We start from the raw sequence: 17,419 nt of genomic DNA, 5'->3' as shown, positions 1-17,419 counted from the left end.
TTGGATCTTCGTTTCTGTGTGAGGGCTTTCTCTAGTTGTGGCAAGCGGGGGCTGCTCTTCATCGCGGTGCGCGGGCCTCTCACTATTGTGGCCTCTCTTGTTGCGGAGCACAGGCTCCAGATGCGCACGCTCAGTAGTTGTGGCTCACGGGCCTAGTTGCTCCGCGGCATGTGGGATCTTCCCAGACCGGGGCTCGAACCCGTGTCCCCTGCATTGGCTGGCAGATTCTCAACCACTGCGCCACCAGGGAAGCCCCATGGAACACAGTTTTATGGGAAGTCCTGGTTGGCGAAGACAGCAAGTCAACCAGTGTTTATGGAATACCTGTTCTACCCCAAGTGATAACTTTCCACATTCCTCAGAAATTAGCATCCGTTCTCCATGAAATATTCTGATACTTTTTTTTTTTTTTTGAGAGTAATTCCATTTATTTATTTATTTATTTATTTATTTTTGGCTGTGTTGGGTCTTCGGTTCGTGCGAGGGCTTTCTCTAGTTGCGGCAAGCGGGGGCCACTCTTCATCGCGGTGCGGGGACCGCTCTTCATCACGGTGCGCGGGCCTTTTACCATCGCGGCCCCTCCCGTTGCGGGGCACAGGCTCCAGACGCGCAGGCTCAGCAGCTGTGGCTCACGGGCCCAGCCGCTCCGCGGCATGTGGGATCTTCCCAGAACAGGGCTCGAACCCGTGTCCCCTGCATTAGCAGGCAGATTCTCAACCACTGCGCCACCAGGGAAGCCCGATTCTGATACTTTTTAAGGCGTCTTAAACCTTTGGGGTTCCTTGGGCAGGACCTATGTGGTTCGTCTCCATGGCATCTCTTATCTCGACATGCACATACCAGACAATAAATATTTGTTGAAAGAGCAAAGGAGCTAACTGAGTTAAGGCATTAGGTCACTTGGGAATTCAGTTAATTATCACATGAATAGTATTTGTTTTATGGAATTATGGTCCACAATAGTAGGATTTTGCAAACTGGGGCTGTTTCTCTGAAGGATTTATAAGGTTTTTATGATACATTTTTGGGTCTTCCTTTCAGTGATCCTCTGAAAAATGAACTTACACATATTCTGGGCTGTCTGGATAACCAAATACTGATGGGAGGTTTTGGTGTGCCTGTTTGTTTTTGTGTCTCTTTTGAGCATGTTAGCACTAGGTAATGTAGTACATACTTTGTCACAGGTTTATAAGAACAGAGGCAGCTTTAAAAAGTAAATGATTTATTCACTGTAGATGAAACCCAAATGACATTAAGCCACTCTGTTAGAAGCTTTCATAGTAGTTTAAAAGGAGAAAAGAGATGAGAAAAATGAGTCATAACATGTGGTAAAACAGGCTTGCTGAACTAGCAGTTGGTACCATATTTCTTTTCTGAGAGGTAATTTAGTTCAGCAAAACATAATCATTGGTGTTTTTAAAGTAATTTTTTAAATTTAAAAATTGTTGGCTTTACAGTTTTTCATTTGTTTTGCTATTTGTGTGTGTGTGTGTTTTGTAGCTAGAAAACCTATAATATAAGGAATTTGAGCCCACCTTTATGTTTGTACATATTTAATAATATCATAATGAAAATAGTTTAAGTTGGGGACATGGGACCTTGAAAATGTGTTTTTACATTTAGTGAGTTTTAGTGGAGTGTGTATGCTTTACTCAACCTGGTGAAAAAAAAGTCATTGTAGAGCTTTGGGCTTCAGGGCCAGTCCCCAGAATATTTATTTCAAGTAAGTCCAGGTGTGATAGTTCAGTGTAGGACAGATAGGTCTGTTACTGCTGGTGCTAGGGGTGCTACTGCTGGTGAAAAATAGAAGAGAGTGATCTTAGGAAAATATAGGGAGATTGGTTGGCAAATATGGAGGAATTTTAGGTGAAGTTGGAGCTTTCTTTGAAATTTTGTTTTTGGCTCTGAATTTGTGAGTTCTCTTTCTTAGTGACCTTTCTCAAATGGGTAAGTGAAATGCAGTGTTTTTATTTCTAGATTTAAAAGAGTAAACACTAAACGGCACTTCTGTGGATGGTGCAAATCTGTTCAGTGTGGAACATTGGAAGACCTAAAGAACTGCTTAAAGTCATTGTGATAGAAGATCAGAGGAAAGAGATACTTATTTTCTGATACTGTCTTCCCCTCTTAACTCATTTCCCAGCCCCCTTGCCCCAGCCTTCCCATCCCAGGCCCTGCATTGGGAAATAGGAGTAGAAAGAAATAAGGGCTTTAAAAAAACTTTACTTTAATAGAAGGGGTACTGGGAGCAGGTGTTATTTCAGAGTCGACTTTGCTACCATGTCCAGAGTAATTCTGTCCGGAGTTCAGTCAATCAGCAAATATTTATTGAACACCTACTGTGTGCCAGGCATTATCCAGGGAGCTGAAACAGTGAACAATACAGAGTCCCTGCTTTCGGACTTACATAAAACTAATACTTTCTGATTCTGTTCTATTCTGTCTCTATCTACACTCGGTACACTTTAGATGAATATGAGTGGGCAATTTGAAGAATTTTAAGTGCATTCTTTATGCTGATTTGGCTGATTTCTAGGGTAGAATACAGAGTTAGATATTGTAAAGGCTCAAATTAATTTGTTCTTTTTGTCTTTCTCTGTTTTAAGGGGTGTCATGAAAGTTGACATAAATCTTCAGAAGGTGGACATTGACCAATGTTCAAGTGATGGCTGGTTTTCAGGAACTCACAAATGTCACCTTAACAATTCAGAGGTAAGAACATGGAGATAAAGTTCTCTGAAATCAGAAGCTCAGAAATACAATACTTTTGAATATATTGTATTTGTGTGGGTAGGTGAATAAGAGGCATCTTACTGGGAAAAAAATCTCCTATGCAGGTCTGAATGTTGCCAAATGAACTGAAAGAGGAGTAGAAAATGAAATTTGTGCAGAATAACTGTTCATTTGGGGACTAAGAGAAGGCTGAAACTGAAATTATGTCTGAAGTTTGGCTTTAGTCAAAGGCTGACCCTATTGTTCAAAATGGGCTGGAAATTAAAATAGCCCTGAAGTGAGAAACCAGTCCCAAGAGGGGTCAATCAAATTATGCACATTTTTATGGAATATGATGCTTGTTGAAACATTGATGGTATTCGTTCAGACACCCTGCCATCTGCTAGAAAAGCAATAGAGAAAGTATGGCTAGGAGATTTTGAAAAAAAGGAGAAAACTGTACACAGGAAACTGAAACAGAAATGTGTGTATTTGGTGTGTTTTTTCCAATTTGCAGTTCCTATCCATACTTGATTTCATGGAACTCTGTTTGGTAAGGGACAGGCAGAGAGATCATACTTCTGGAAATAAGGCTGTCACTTGTCTTTTTTTTTTAATTATTTTTTTTATTGAATGAAAGATTCTTTAAATTCTGTAGTGCTTTACAATTTTCAAGTTTCACACAGTTGATTTCGTATAATCCCATAATAACCCTTTTTTTCCCTCTACCCCTATATTGCCCCTCTCTCCATTCCCTCTCTCCACTGGTAACCACTAGTTTGTTCTCTATGTCTGTGAGTCTGCTTCTTTTTTATTATATTCACTAGTCTGTTGTATTTTTTAGATTCCATATATAAGTGATATCATACAATATTTGTCTTTCCCTGCCTGACTTATTACACTTAGCATAATGCCCTCCAGGTTCAAACATGTTGCTGCAAATGGCAATATTTCATTCTTTTTATGGCTATGTAGTATTACATTGTGTGTGTGTGTGTGTGTGTGTGTGTGTGTATGTATACACATACATACACACCACATCTTCTTTATTCATTCATCTGTTGATGGACACTTAGGTTGCTTCCATATCTTGGCAATTGTAAATAATGCTGCTATGAGCATTGGGGTGCGTGTATCTTTTCAAGTTAGTGTCACTTGTCTTTTGTAGTTTCAGAGATGACATGTGATGACATCCTCATTTCATTTTCAGTAATCTATCTCTGAGGTCCCAAAATGCTCTGAAACAAATGTACAGTAAAGCTCCTGACCTTAAGTACTTGGGCTATCTCAACTTTCCATGAATTTATGAGGAAAGTCAGCTTGATTTATTTAAGATAGGGAATATTCCCATAAATGTAGTAATCTACATGTTCAATTTGAATTTTTGCCACATACTCCCGCAGCCCACCACTACCCAAGTAATCTTCCACAGTTCCCCACATCCCCCTACATTCCATGCACACCTCCACCTGTCCTCCATACTTCCCACCACAATATCCCTCAATCCTCCCACCCTCGATGAAACCCCCCAAATCCCCCACATCCCTCTAAGCCCATCGCACATCCCCACCATGTTTCCATGACCCCCCTCTTCCTCTGTACCCCACACATCCCCACTCCCACATCTCCATACACCTCCACGTAGCCAACCCTCTGCACAGCCTTCACTTCCTTCACTCCCTGCCCCCAAATTGGGACCCAGTTATGTCAATGAAATGTTTCTGTCTTGTCAAGACACAGAGGTCAAGATCCTCTTTTCACCTCCCTTCACTGTTTGTTCCTATGGTTTTGAACTTTTCTGAGTTCCCACTTCCCTTTGGATGGTTCTGGCATTTCTAAAGATATGAATTTCAGTCACTGATTTGGTAAATATCTTTAGCCTGATTATTATCTCCATGCCAATGGCATATAGCTACAAAGCTTTGTCTTTTAGCCAGAGTGGAATTTTTTCTGCCTGGGTGTCATATTGTGGATATTGATCTGTATGTGCTCATTTCTGTATAGCCTTGTTTCAGTGGTGCTCCTGGGTGGTTCAATGAACAGTCTGTCTAGAAACAAGGAGATATTTTTTTATCAGTCTGTTACAGTTGCTGCTTGCCTCTAATTATCTTGTTGTAGTTTTTTTTCCATATAGCACATCTATGTATTTGACTAGATGGTCTTATTGGGTGGCCTTTTGGAAGATGGATTTATTTTCATTGCATCAGGATTATCAATTTTCTGAGGGTTGTGTCTTTTTAAAGCTTTCAAATAAAGCTAAGTTATTTCAAGATAAAATATTATCCTCTATTCTGGTAAATAAAGATTAGACTGGGAGGGTGGAGGTCTGGGAAAAAAAAAAAAAAAAAAAGATTAGAGTGAATGTGTAACTTTTGGCTATATATATGGGAGCATTGCATTTATTCAATTCCTATAGGAAAAAAACAGAAAAACATACCCTGTAAGACAACCAACAGTTCAGTGAATCTCATTTGAAAATGTTGTACAAAGAGGTTCAATGATCAAAAAATAACATCAGCAAACACTGAATCTACAAAATGCATGTTTTGAAAACTCTGGATCCCTCGACCCCTTTACTTGCCCAGGTCCTAGGCTTGGGAGTCGAGATCTTGGTGTCCTAGGCTGGGCCCCTGAGGCCCTTGGTGGGTAGTCTGATTGACACAGGGCTGGCCTGGAACTTCTCTAAGGTTCTGGAGTTGGTGCTGGTCACTCTAGGAACCTGCCGCCGGTCCATACCACATCCTCAGACTCGCGACCAGCAGTGGTCTTTCAGTCCTTCCCTGTAGTGATGTGAATTGGAGACTAGGAACTGGCTTCTACTGATGTTTTTACTGCTTGGGAAACAGACAGAAAAGCCCTTGTTCAGGGTGTTTTTCATCTGCACTGGCTTGCCTTTGTCCCTTGTCACAGATTTTCTGTCACAGACCCCAAGGATCATTGTGTAAACCAGCTTGTTTTGGGACGTATCTACCACGATTCGTATTTGTAGGGTGTAGGGGCCTGTCTATGAAAATCCACATCGCTAGAAACAGAGACACTCATCATGTTTACTGGGTTTTATTTTGCCAATATTTAACATTCTTCTCTTGTAATTACCACAGGGAGTTACAAATTTCAAAGTTATAATTGAGGCAAACTTTTCACTTAAAATTTTTTTTTCCAGTGTGTTGGCTTTTCAGCCTCTAAGGTATCTTAAACTAGTATAGCGAGTCTGATGTTGGAAACAGATAAGTGGTATGTAACCAATGAGAGAAGCCTCAGGAGCATTTTAGAAAGGCATGGGATGGTTTGTGAGGAGAATAAATTCTCAACAAGTTTGGGTTGTTAATCGAGTCTAGGAGGCCAATAAGTATTTTTTGAAGGGCATAGTAAATTGAGATCTGAGTTGACACCCTGAACTGGATTGCAGGATTATTCTGGCTGTTTTTATGACTGATTCAGATCACTGCTACCTGGACTTGATCATGTTTTCAGTATCCATTTAAATAATTCTTGACCTATTTCATATCATTGTTTGCTTTGAGTACACAAAATCTTCTCCTACAGAATAGTTTATTAAAAACATTCAAATAAATTGATATTGCTGTTTTAAAGGTTTTCTTTTGCTTTGTTTCTATTAGAAGAAATTTTTTTTTTTAAATACATGGCTTTAAATTTATTTATTTATTTATTTATTTAGGCTGTAGTGGGTCTTCGTTTCTGTGCGAGGGCTTTCTCTAGTTGCGGCGAGCGGGGGCCACTCTTCATCGCGGTGCGCGGGCTTCTTCCGTTGCGGAGCACAGGCTCCAGACGCGCAGGCTCAGCAGTTGTGGCTCATGGGCCTAGCCGCTCCGTGGCATGTGGGATCTTCCCGGACCGGGGCACGAACCCGTGTCCCCTGCATTGGCAGGCGGACTCTTAACCACTGTGCCACCAGGGAAGCCCCTAGAAGAATTTTTAAAATCACTATTTAAAGTAGGAAACATGAGGACAGTGGCCTTGAAACTTTTTGATTGTATTCTATTAGTAAAAATGCTTTAAGCATTCACCAATGGTATTTGTATATTTTTTATTCTATAAAGTATATGCATCTTTTGTTATATATTCTGTATATTATAAATCAGAAAACTTAATTGGGTTGTGATAAATATAAAATATGGTTTTAATGTAGATTATATTTTATAAAAATAAATGTATCTTTAATGAGAGCAATGTAATTGACTGACTTACAGTCTTTGAAAAATTTTCAGTGACAGTGTTATGATTGATTATGCTTCGTCATTTTAAAAAAATCTTAGTTTAGTCATTTGCAGAGACGTGGATGGATCTAGATACGGTCATACAAAGTGAAGTAAGTCAGCAAGAGAAAAACAAATATCATATATATTAACGCATATATGTGGAATCTGAAATAATTGGTATAGACGATCTTTGTAAATAGATGATTTACAAAGCAGAAATAGAGACACAGACGTAGAGAACAAATGTATGGATACGAAGGGGGAAAGGCGGGGGGGTGGGATGAATTGGGAGATTGATACTATGTATAAAATAGATAACTAATGAGAACCTACTGTGTAGCACAGGGAACGCTGCTCAATGCTCTGTGGTGACCTAAATAGGAAGGAAATCCAAAAGAGGGGATATATGTATAGCTGATTCACTTTGCTGTACAGCAGAAACTAACACAACATTGTAAAGCAACTATACTGCAATAAAAATTAAAAACAAACAAAAAAAATCTTAGTTTAATACTTAGTAATACAATGATTCAGAAGTCTAAGTTCAGTTTATTTTTATATTTAGTTTTAATGTTTGTCATAGTTGAAAATATGCCTCACAAGGATATGTCAATCCCAACTGAAGAAATAAATTGTTGACTATATTTTCTAAATAACAGTGTTCATTTCTCAGTTCCATCTACCAATTTTGCCAAGGTTTTTTTCAGAAATACAGCTGGCAGTTTTTCATCTTACCTGAAGTCAGCTGGTCCCTACTAATTGGAAAGCTGGGCATTTTAATATTTTAAAAGAATAGGTTAAAAATCCACTCAGACTTTCATGGGGAATATTTTCAAACAGATTAGGAAATTTTATTTCCAAGTTTAAACTGTATGGCTATGTGAGTATTTATAGTTTTTGGCAACAAAACCCACATAACTCTGAAAATATTTCCAAATATCCATTTTCAAAATGCTCACTTCAAAAGGCTTTCACATGGATTATTGAAGTGTCACATTTACTTTGAAGGAAGAGCTTATATATTAAAAAAAAAACACCTGCTACATAGACACTACTGACATCCACTTGTCATAGAGCAGGTCAGCAAATTTAGAACATTTGCCTTTTTTGTAAACAGCAATGCATAACTAATCTTCGAGTTTAGAAGCAAGTAGTTCACTCTGATAATCAGAAAATCTTTGTGTGGGAAAAGGTTTTCCAGGTCACACACCATCTTATTATGAAGAGTTGTAAATATTTTACAATTTAAAATAATATACTCTGTAAATCCATGTAGATGGTCAAATATAAAAGGTAATACATTGAAATGTGAAAGCAAATATAGGAACCAAGTAACCACTGTCAATATTTCTGTCTTAAAACTCCCAGTTTTACCTCAGGTGCCTTATCAGTATTATGGTCATATGAAATGTGGAGTGAGTGAAGGCATTAATGTCAATCCAAGTCTTAAATATTACTAAAGATAAATTTATTTCTTATTTTTTAATTAAAAAAGTTAAATATAAATAGAACTTTTGAATTTTTTTCCCACATGTGTCCTCTGCTTTGGAGACCACTTCTTGAGGTTATCAGATTCACTGTTCTACCCAGAATCACGGGAATGGTTTTGTTGTCAGCTCAGCCAGTGGTTTTATATAGCGATAAGATAATTTTTGGATATCTCTTCTTTTCTATTGAATGCACTGAATGAGAGTCTACGTGTAACTCCTTACTACTTCATTAGATGCAACTCAATGAATCTCTAAAGAAATATTTTTAAAAAGTTAAAATATAGGAAAGGTTATAATTTAGTACACAAGAAAAGAAATTTAATGCAAAAATCTAAAGAAAGCAGAAGGAATTAATCATTTTCTTTTGAAAGCCCTCTTATATACAGAACATAGCTTAATCATTTGGCTATGGCAGGATTTAGAGTACTTTTCTAGAGCTCTTTTATTTAATTCAATTTCTGAGTGAAATTGTTTAGAAACTGTTGTATATTAGTTTTCATCTTGTGGCTGAAATCTCAACATTGCTCTTCTTTTCTCTAGAAAGGTTCTGCATTACAAATGTTATCGTTCACCTGTCTTTAGAACTGTGCTGTTCAATATGAGAACCACAGGCTACATATGGCTACTGAAATGAAAATCAATTAAAATTAAACAAAATTAAGAATTCAGGTCCTTAGCCTCATTAACCTGATTTGAAATATATAGTAGCCACATGGAACCATTGGACACTGGACAATTAGTGGACAAGCTGGGCTCTTGAATATGGCCTAGCTTATACTGTAGTCAAACCACACAAACTATTGAAACCTTTCAAATGCCTGAATTTCCTTATATGGGTGACTCAGTAACATTGCCTTTAAATTCACTAAGGGACATTTAAGGACAAACTTGAAATGAATTTTGGCTTACGTAATCATTCTTATGATCTACTGTGTTAACTCAATTGAAAATAAGTAATGATAAACCTGCAAACTATTTTTAATGCCATTATTTTACACTGAAAACTAAAAAAATCTTCCGGTAAATGGCGAAAAGTAAATACTGGTAATCTTCTAGACATTTAAATTTCCACTGAGTTTGTAGTAAAACTTCTGTTTTCTCTCATTACCAATACAAAATGTGATTAATGTGAAATCACACTCTTCTGCTAAGATGTAGGGCAGTGATCAGGTGTTCACTGGTGCCTAGCACAGTGCCTGGTACATATATTGAATTAATGGAGGCAACCTGCTCTGTGGGTAGATGGCCTCCTTATAATAATATATAGTTATTGCTTTTGATTTCTCCCACTGGAATTGCTCAAAATAAAGTTAAACTTTTTTTTTTTCTTCACAGCAGCCACTCAGATATTTGAAGACCGCTGTCAGCCTGCTTCTAAGTCTTTCTTTTAGGCTAAATATCTTCTGTTTCAGTCAAGTATTGTTTTACTAGGTTTAACCAAAAGAGGCCATACCACTACTGGATGACTCCCCATTTGTTTTTGAACTTGTGAAGACCTAACTTGTTTGATTTTGTTACATAGTCCTTTCTAAAATTAATGGAAAACTGATTATATTTTCAGAGTTTTCATTATGCTCCTGAAAGTTATTTGGACTAGATATTCTGGACTTGCTCCAAAACTAGAGTTAGGAAATAGTATTCCAAAATAACTGTACTGGGGTGCCTAATAAGTCAGTTAAGGGAAAGCTGACTCTCTGTTTTTTTTAATTTTATTTTTTTTAACATTTAATTTTATATTGGATTATAGTTGATAAACAGTGTTGTGTTAGTTTCAGGTGTACAGCGAAGTGATTCAGTTATACATATACATGTATCTATCCTTTTTCAAATTCTTGTTCAGAGCTGGCTTTCTTGTTCAGAGAAAGATGTTTCCAGCAACAGAGCAAGGGTTCACCAGTGGCTATTGCCATCTTGTGGTTGGGGGAAAGGGAGAAAGAGAGAGGGGATTTTGCAGGGCTTATAAAAACTTCATGCAACATTGGCTATATGGTTGGAGTAGGTGCCTCTTAAGTATCTTTGCAACCCGAAGGTTTTATACTTCTAGCAAACTGTAAAGGGAACAACTGAAAGGTGTTTCCATCCAAAGGCAATGCTCTGACTATCCTTGCATTGGCAATACCTTGAATTCTCACATTGCATGTGATTGTGCCTGCAAAACTTGAGATTTTCTTATTTTGCTCTATGGTAATGATAAAGCAAACTGCTATTCATCATTGGCGCCTTCATTCAAGCTACCTTATAGTATTTGATTTCCACTTAACTCATTAAGCACTTTGGCGATGGTTATGGACGACTAACACATTCTGACGGAAGTGAAGGAAAAGCCAAAACATGTTTAGTTGACTTTAGGTTGCGAATCTGGGATGATGTGAGCCAGAAAGGAGGCAATATAGAGGAGTATCATTTTTTTCTCTAATTTGCTTCTTTTGCTTATGAAGGAATCAGATACTAGATACCTTAGAGGAGAAGATAAATCCATTTTTTCCACTGTGACAGGGTCATGATATTCGGTATCTGCTCTTGAATAACACTCCTTTGTATACATTCCATGTCACTAGATTGTATCACCAACCTTCTTGAACTTGCTGATCTAATGTTGGGACCTTTGAAGTATTTGCATTAGAATGTACAAAGGGGGAGCACATCCTGTCTATTTAAGGTAAATAGACTCTTTCTCTAGATCTGTCTGTTTATCTCATGTCTATATCTCTATCTGTCTATTTGAGACAAAAAACTATTAAATCTTGATTTATAGCTTTCTACTTTATCAACTTTATGGACTACATAAAATGTTTTTTTAAAAAAACCCTTACAAGATCTTATTCATAAGATCTCTTACCAGTAGTGTAGGTAAAGGCACTTTTGATAATATTTGCTAGTAATTAAGTTTTCTTTAGCCCAAGCCTGAAAAGTCTATAAGACGCCAAAAGTGAAGTGTCCCTTTGATACAAGTTTGTTTTTCAATCTCTAAGAAAATAATTATTTCATAAAAAAAAGACGTATCCATTTCATAATTAGAGTGTGAGTTACGTATTATTGTTATTCCCATTATCTAGATGAGAAAATTAAGACTTAGAGTGGTTTAAGTAACTTGACTGAGGTCATAAATCTAGTAAATAGTATTTCAGGAATTTAAACTATAGGAAGGTACTATGGGTGACATATGATTGTTTGGAAAGAGAATCACTGACTGGTAATGGCCCATGGGCTGATACTGTTAGTCTTGTGGTTTTACCCATGCGAGTTCAGCCAAGAGGCATGCTGGAATCTTACTTAACTAATCGGTTAGGAGTATACCAATCAGGAAGAAGTGATCTAGCTCTCAGGTGGCCAAAACAAATTTCCAAGAGGGTATGGCAAGCTCACATAGAAATTTGGATTAGGATCAATATACAAGTGCTTCCATCTTACAGGTGTGTGAGCGGCAGCAGCAGAAGCTTCTTGCCAGTGGTGGTACTCTTGTTTCAATGTATGGCAGTGATTTGGGATGGTAGAAATGTCCAGTTTGAAACTGAACCCAAGGGATAAGATCCATCTCCTTAGATAGAAGTTGGTGAGGGCTGTACACATTGTCTGGGCATCAGTTAAGAGGGCAGGTGTTAAGGAAAGGGACCTATTCCTTGCAGGGAGTTAGAATACAAATCAGAATGTAGGAATAAAACTAAGGTGAATATGGAGGATTGCAACTCATTGGGTACAGGGATGCCGAGGGGATCTACTGTGTTTATGATAATATATAAATACATTTTAGACTCTAACTATTGCTGAAGATAAACACCTAAAATACTCCCAAACTTCTCTATGATCAGGGGTTAGAATGGGGCAGAGCTTAAAGGTGGGCATGTGCATATACATATGCAGCATATGCAGCTAGGCTAGGGTAGGCTGGGGCAAGGAGATCGACTTACATCCAACAATGCATATGAACTCAAAGTACTAGATTGCTTGATCTTTTCAATGCGGTGAGAGAACATCTGATGAAATATGAAGTTAGTGAACAGATTTGGAGTATGTAGCTAAATTTATAATGGAGTCAATCAGGGAAAAAAACCCTCTACCTATTAAACCATTGCTTTTGTCATTTTCAGTAGCAGAAAAATTGCTACTTGTCCAATTCTGGATATGAGAGGCAATCAGAATATACAGTGAGTGCCTGAGGGTGACTTTTTAGGGGTTAAATATAGCTTTGCATCATTAGCTTATGTGGGAAAAAAATCCCATTATGACAGCAAATCAGATCTAATCTGGCACTCCCTCTGCTACAATTATATAAAATATGGTGGAAGCTTGTCAAAGCTTTCGGTGAGAAATGAGGCTACTGATGCTTGGCAGCCCCCTTTTGAGCACAGTGAAGAATCATGTTGCTTAGCTACAGCCCTTGGCTGATTTAGAAAGCTTTAACTGACTGTATTATACAAGAGTTAAACTCTATTCTTGATTTTTTTTTCCCTAAGAGAAAAAACCTTATTTACCACCTTCTTATTTTTGGGGTATCTTTACCAAGTCATTTACGTCTATTCACCCAGGACACGTTTCGATTTATCATTGTTTTTCCCTCCCCAGGGTTTATAGATTGAGAGAGAACAAGTGGGTGGTTGGTGATACAAGCAGAACATAAAGTATTGAAATAATAACTTAAATGCTTTTGCCGGCAAAGTAATGTGCAAGTGTCTATTTAAATTTTTTTTTTTTTTCACTTGAAGTCATTGTATTTTTCCCTTCTTTCTGCTTATTCATAGTTTGAGTTGCTATTGTCTTTATAATGCACAAGAATGTATAACATTTAATTATATTTTTGTATTTCAAAACGTAAACTGACATAGGTGTATGGAAAAGTATAAGGAGCAGTGAATGAAACAGGAGTAAGTGTGTGGGCTGGAATTGGAACCAAAACACTGAAAACAGAAGGATTAAGGGGAAAAACAAAGAAGAACTGTAAATGGAGAGGTTTACAGCAATTATTGTACATGAAGTAGAAAAGTGTAAAGGGGGAAATGTCAGATGTGTCAGAGACCATTTCAATGGGATAAAAATACTCAAGGACTCTTAAGTCTGGAGGAGATTCTAAAAGACTTTTGGTTCATGCTGTCTCCAGAAGGAATATTTTTTATACTGTTCTAAATATGTAGATATCCACTTATTTTTATAGCTCTTCGGGAAAGAGAGCTGTCTCTAAGCAATGCTTTCTAACATCTTACCATAATTATTGTAATGAAGTAGAGCCATGACCTAATCTTGATTATGTAATTATTCAGTAGATTTTACTATTGACTTGTCAGTACAATCTGTTTTATACATGCAAAAACAATTTTTCCTGCTTTACAGTTCCCTGATTACCTGCAGGAAAGCCTATAGAGTTGATTCTATATTTACATTCAGAAATAGGATAATGGTTAATTGTCTCTACAGGCTTGGCTCCATCATGATTCTAATTCTGTTGAAGCCCAGATTTCATAGACTTAGAAGCTAAACCACTTCGTTTATGGGTTTTGTTTTTATGCTGGTCTGCAAATCACCTTCATTTGCCACCTTTTAAAATATGTTTGTGTAATATCATCATTTTCAAAGTGTGATCCTGGAACCCCTCAACTGAGGACCCCTGGGGGTCCTCAAGACCCTATTAAGGAAGCCTGTGAAGTTAAACCTTTTTGTAATAATTTTCATATTAATTCAGAGACATTATTTGCCTTTTGAACTCTATTCTCATGGGTGTACAGAGGCTTCATAAGATCTGATATAGAAACAGGTTGAATGCAGAAAGGAATATGAGAATCTAGTTGTCTTCTAATAAGCCAGACTTTAAGGAGATTTGCAGAAATGTAAAACAATGATACTTTTCTTGCTAAGTTTTTTATTTTTGGAAAATACTGTTATTTTTCATAAATACATTATTTATGTTAACATGTAATGAGCTTATCGCTGTTTTAAAATGAATTAATAAATATTTTGGAAATTTCTCCATTTAATATTTAAGATGGTAAATAACAATGGATATAACCAACATAAATAAAAGCTCTTTGATATTCTCAATAATTTTCAAGAGTGTAAAGGGGTCCCAAGATCAAAAATTTGAGAGGTCCAATCTGGTCTGTTTCTCAGCTCCTGCATGATTCTGACCTTGACTCCACTTCCTGGTTTCTATGCTTTCTCTCCCTTACTTTGATGATTCTACTGACAGATTTCTGTATCCCACTTCTCCCCTCCATCTTCCCTCCTGATAATTTCAGCCTCAGACTCCACTGAACCTTTAGCCTAGTGTCATTAGAATTGGTAGATGACAGAAGGACAGTGATCACATTAGTTTGAATGGCAATCTGTCTAAAATAAAATTTCACATATTAAGTTTGATATGTATTTCTAACTATAGTGACTGCATTACAGGTAAAAATCTTCATGTATTATTTCACTTATTAGTTTGAATAAAAAAGACACTTTTAGGATTTTGATTTTGATTTCATTTTTTAACAAATTTGACCAAAACGTCAAATAGTGGAATATACCGTATTTTATCCTTTGAATTTCGTGTTGAAATTTTAAATGTAACTTAAAAGTCATTTATACACTAAAGCACATAGAACTGTATAGGATTCTGCAGCCTTAAGTATGTATAAAGGCCAGTGTGTCTGTTTAGTTAGTGCCGTTTATTAATAAATGGCATATTGAAGTTATGCCTGAAAATTTTCTTCTTAAGATTGGTCTGAAATTTTACTCCTATCATGTGGTAAGCTGGTCAACAACGATTTAATTTTTGTTTTTAATTAACGAATTGCAAATTTGGTAAACATCATTTTTTTTTTTTCTGTTCAGTCAAGATAGTCTTTGGACCAAATGAATACCATACATGTGTAAAATTAAAAGTGAATTTAGTATTTTATTCCTTTGTTGAATAGAGATCCCAGAATCTTTTTTTTTAACGTGGAAGACTTCACAAAGCTTTTTTTAAACATGTTAAATATTTGGTTGACAGCTATACCATGTTTTGTTACCCCTGCAACAGTGATACATATGTTGTTGAATGAGGGTGAGTGGAAATGAAATCCTGCACCTTTTTTCCTCTGTCAGGGTTGATTAGATTTTGAATTACAAAAGTGCTTGGGGAACTCTACTCAATACTCTGTAATGGCCTATATGGGAAAAGAATCTAAAAAAAAAAAGAGTGGATGTATGTATATGTATAACTGATTCACTTTGCTGTACACCTGAAACTAACACAACATTGTAAATCAACTATACTCCAATAAAAATTAAAAAAAATAAAAAAAGTTTGATAGCCAGGGTCTCTCTGGTGGCAATGTGTTCAGCTTTTTCCCCTTTTCCTCACTCCCACAACCAGTCACTTGTGAGTTCTTGTCAGTTCTACCTCAGTATCTCATCAATTTGTTTTCTTCCTCATTCTTTTTTTTTTCTACGAAAGTCCTTATTCTTTATTTATTAATTTTCTGATATTCATGTGATATTGCTAAATTTCCAGTTGTTTTCATTCATTTATTTATTTATTTTAACATCTTTATTGGAGTATAATTGCTTTACAATGTTGTGTTAGTTTCTGCTATATAACAAAGTGAATCACCTGTAAGTTTACATATATCCACATATCCCCTCCCTCTTGCAGTTCCCTCCCACCCTCGGTATCCAACCCCTCTAGGTGGTCACAGAGCACTGACCTGATCTCCCTGTGCAATGCAGCTGCTTCTCACTAGCTATCTATTTTACATTTGGTAGTGTATATATGTCAGTGCTACTCTCTCACTTCGTCCCAGCTTACCCTTCCCCCTCCCCATGTCCTCAAGTCCATTCTCTAAGTCTGCGTTTTTATTCCTGTCCTGCCCTTAGGTTCATCAGAACCTTTTTTTTTTTTTTTTAGATTCCATATATATGTGTTAGCATACGGTATTTGTTTTTCTCTTTCTGACTTACTTCACTCTGTACGACAGACTCTAGGTCCATCCACCTCAGTACAAATAACTCAATTTCATTTCTTTTTATGGCTGAGTAATATTCCATTGTAATATGTGCCACATCTTCTTTATCCATTCATCTGTCGATGGACACTTAGGTTGCTTCCATGTCCTGGCTATTGTGAATAGTGCTGCAATGAACATTGTGGTACATGACTCTTTTTGAATTATGGTTTTCTCAGGGTATATGCCCAGTAGTGGGATTGCTGGGTCGTATGGTAGTTCTATTTTTAATTTTTTAAGGAACCTCCATACTGTTCTCCATAGTGGCTGTATGAATTTACATTGCCACCAACAGTGCAAGAGGGTTGCCTTTTCTCCATACCCTCTTCAGCATTTGTTTGTAGATTTTTTGATGATGGCCATTCTGACTGGTGTGAGATGATATCTCACTGTAGTTTTGATTTGCATTTCTCTAATGATTAATGATGTTGAGCATTCTTTCATGTGTTTGTTGGCAATCTGTATATCTTCTTTGGAGAAATGTGTATTTAGGCCTTCTGCCCATTTTTGGATTGGGTTGTTTGTTTTTTTGATATTGAGCTGCATGAGTTCCTTGTATGTTTTGGAGATGAATCCTTTGTCATTTGCTTCATTTGCAAATATTTTCTGCCATTCTGAAGGTTGTGAGGTGATACCTCATTATAGTTTTGATTTGCATTTCTCTAATGATTAGTGATGTTGAGCATCCTTTCATGTGTTTGTTGGCAATCTGTATATATTCTTTGAAGAAATATCTATGTAGATCTTCTACCTATTTTTGGATTGGGTTGTTCTTTTGATATTGAGCTGCATGAGTTACTTGTATATTTTGGAGATTAATCCTTTGTCAGTTGCTTCGTTTTGCAAATATTTTGTCCCATTCTGAGGGTTGTCTTTTCATCTTGTTTATGGTTTCCTTTGCTGTGCAAAAGCTTTGAAGTTTCATTAGGTCCCATTTATTTATTTTTGTTTTTATTTCCATTTCTCTAGGAGGTGGGTCAAAAAGGATGTTGCTGTGATTTATGTCATAGAGTGTTCTGCCTATGTTTTCCTCTAA

At 36.8% G+C, this 17,419-nt stretch overlaps 1 protein-coding gene across 1 annotated transcript in view; it reads left to right on the top strand.

The window, feature by feature from the left end:
* Nucleotides 1-17,419, top strand: part of GPR158 (G protein-coupled receptor 158) — a 344,117-nt gene that overhangs the window by 30,763 nt on the left and 295,935 nt on the right. The window contains exon 2 of the mRNA XM_007189896.3: nt 2,607-2,712. Coding sequence (XP_007189958.3) covers nt 2,607-2,712 — 106 coding nt within the window. The remainder of the gene's footprint in view (nt 1-2,606; nt 2,713-17,419) is intronic.

Source organism: Balaenoptera acutorostrata, chromosome 3, assembly GCF_949987535.1.
Source record: "Balaenoptera acutorostrata chromosome 3, mBalAcu1.1, whole genome shotgun sequence".
Lineage (NCBI taxonomy): Eukaryota > Metazoa > Chordata > Mammalia > Artiodactyla > Balaenopteridae > Balaenoptera > Balaenoptera acutorostrata.
The sequence above is the reverse complement of the archived record's forward strand: the minus strand, read 5'-3'. Positions and strand labels throughout refer to the sequence as shown.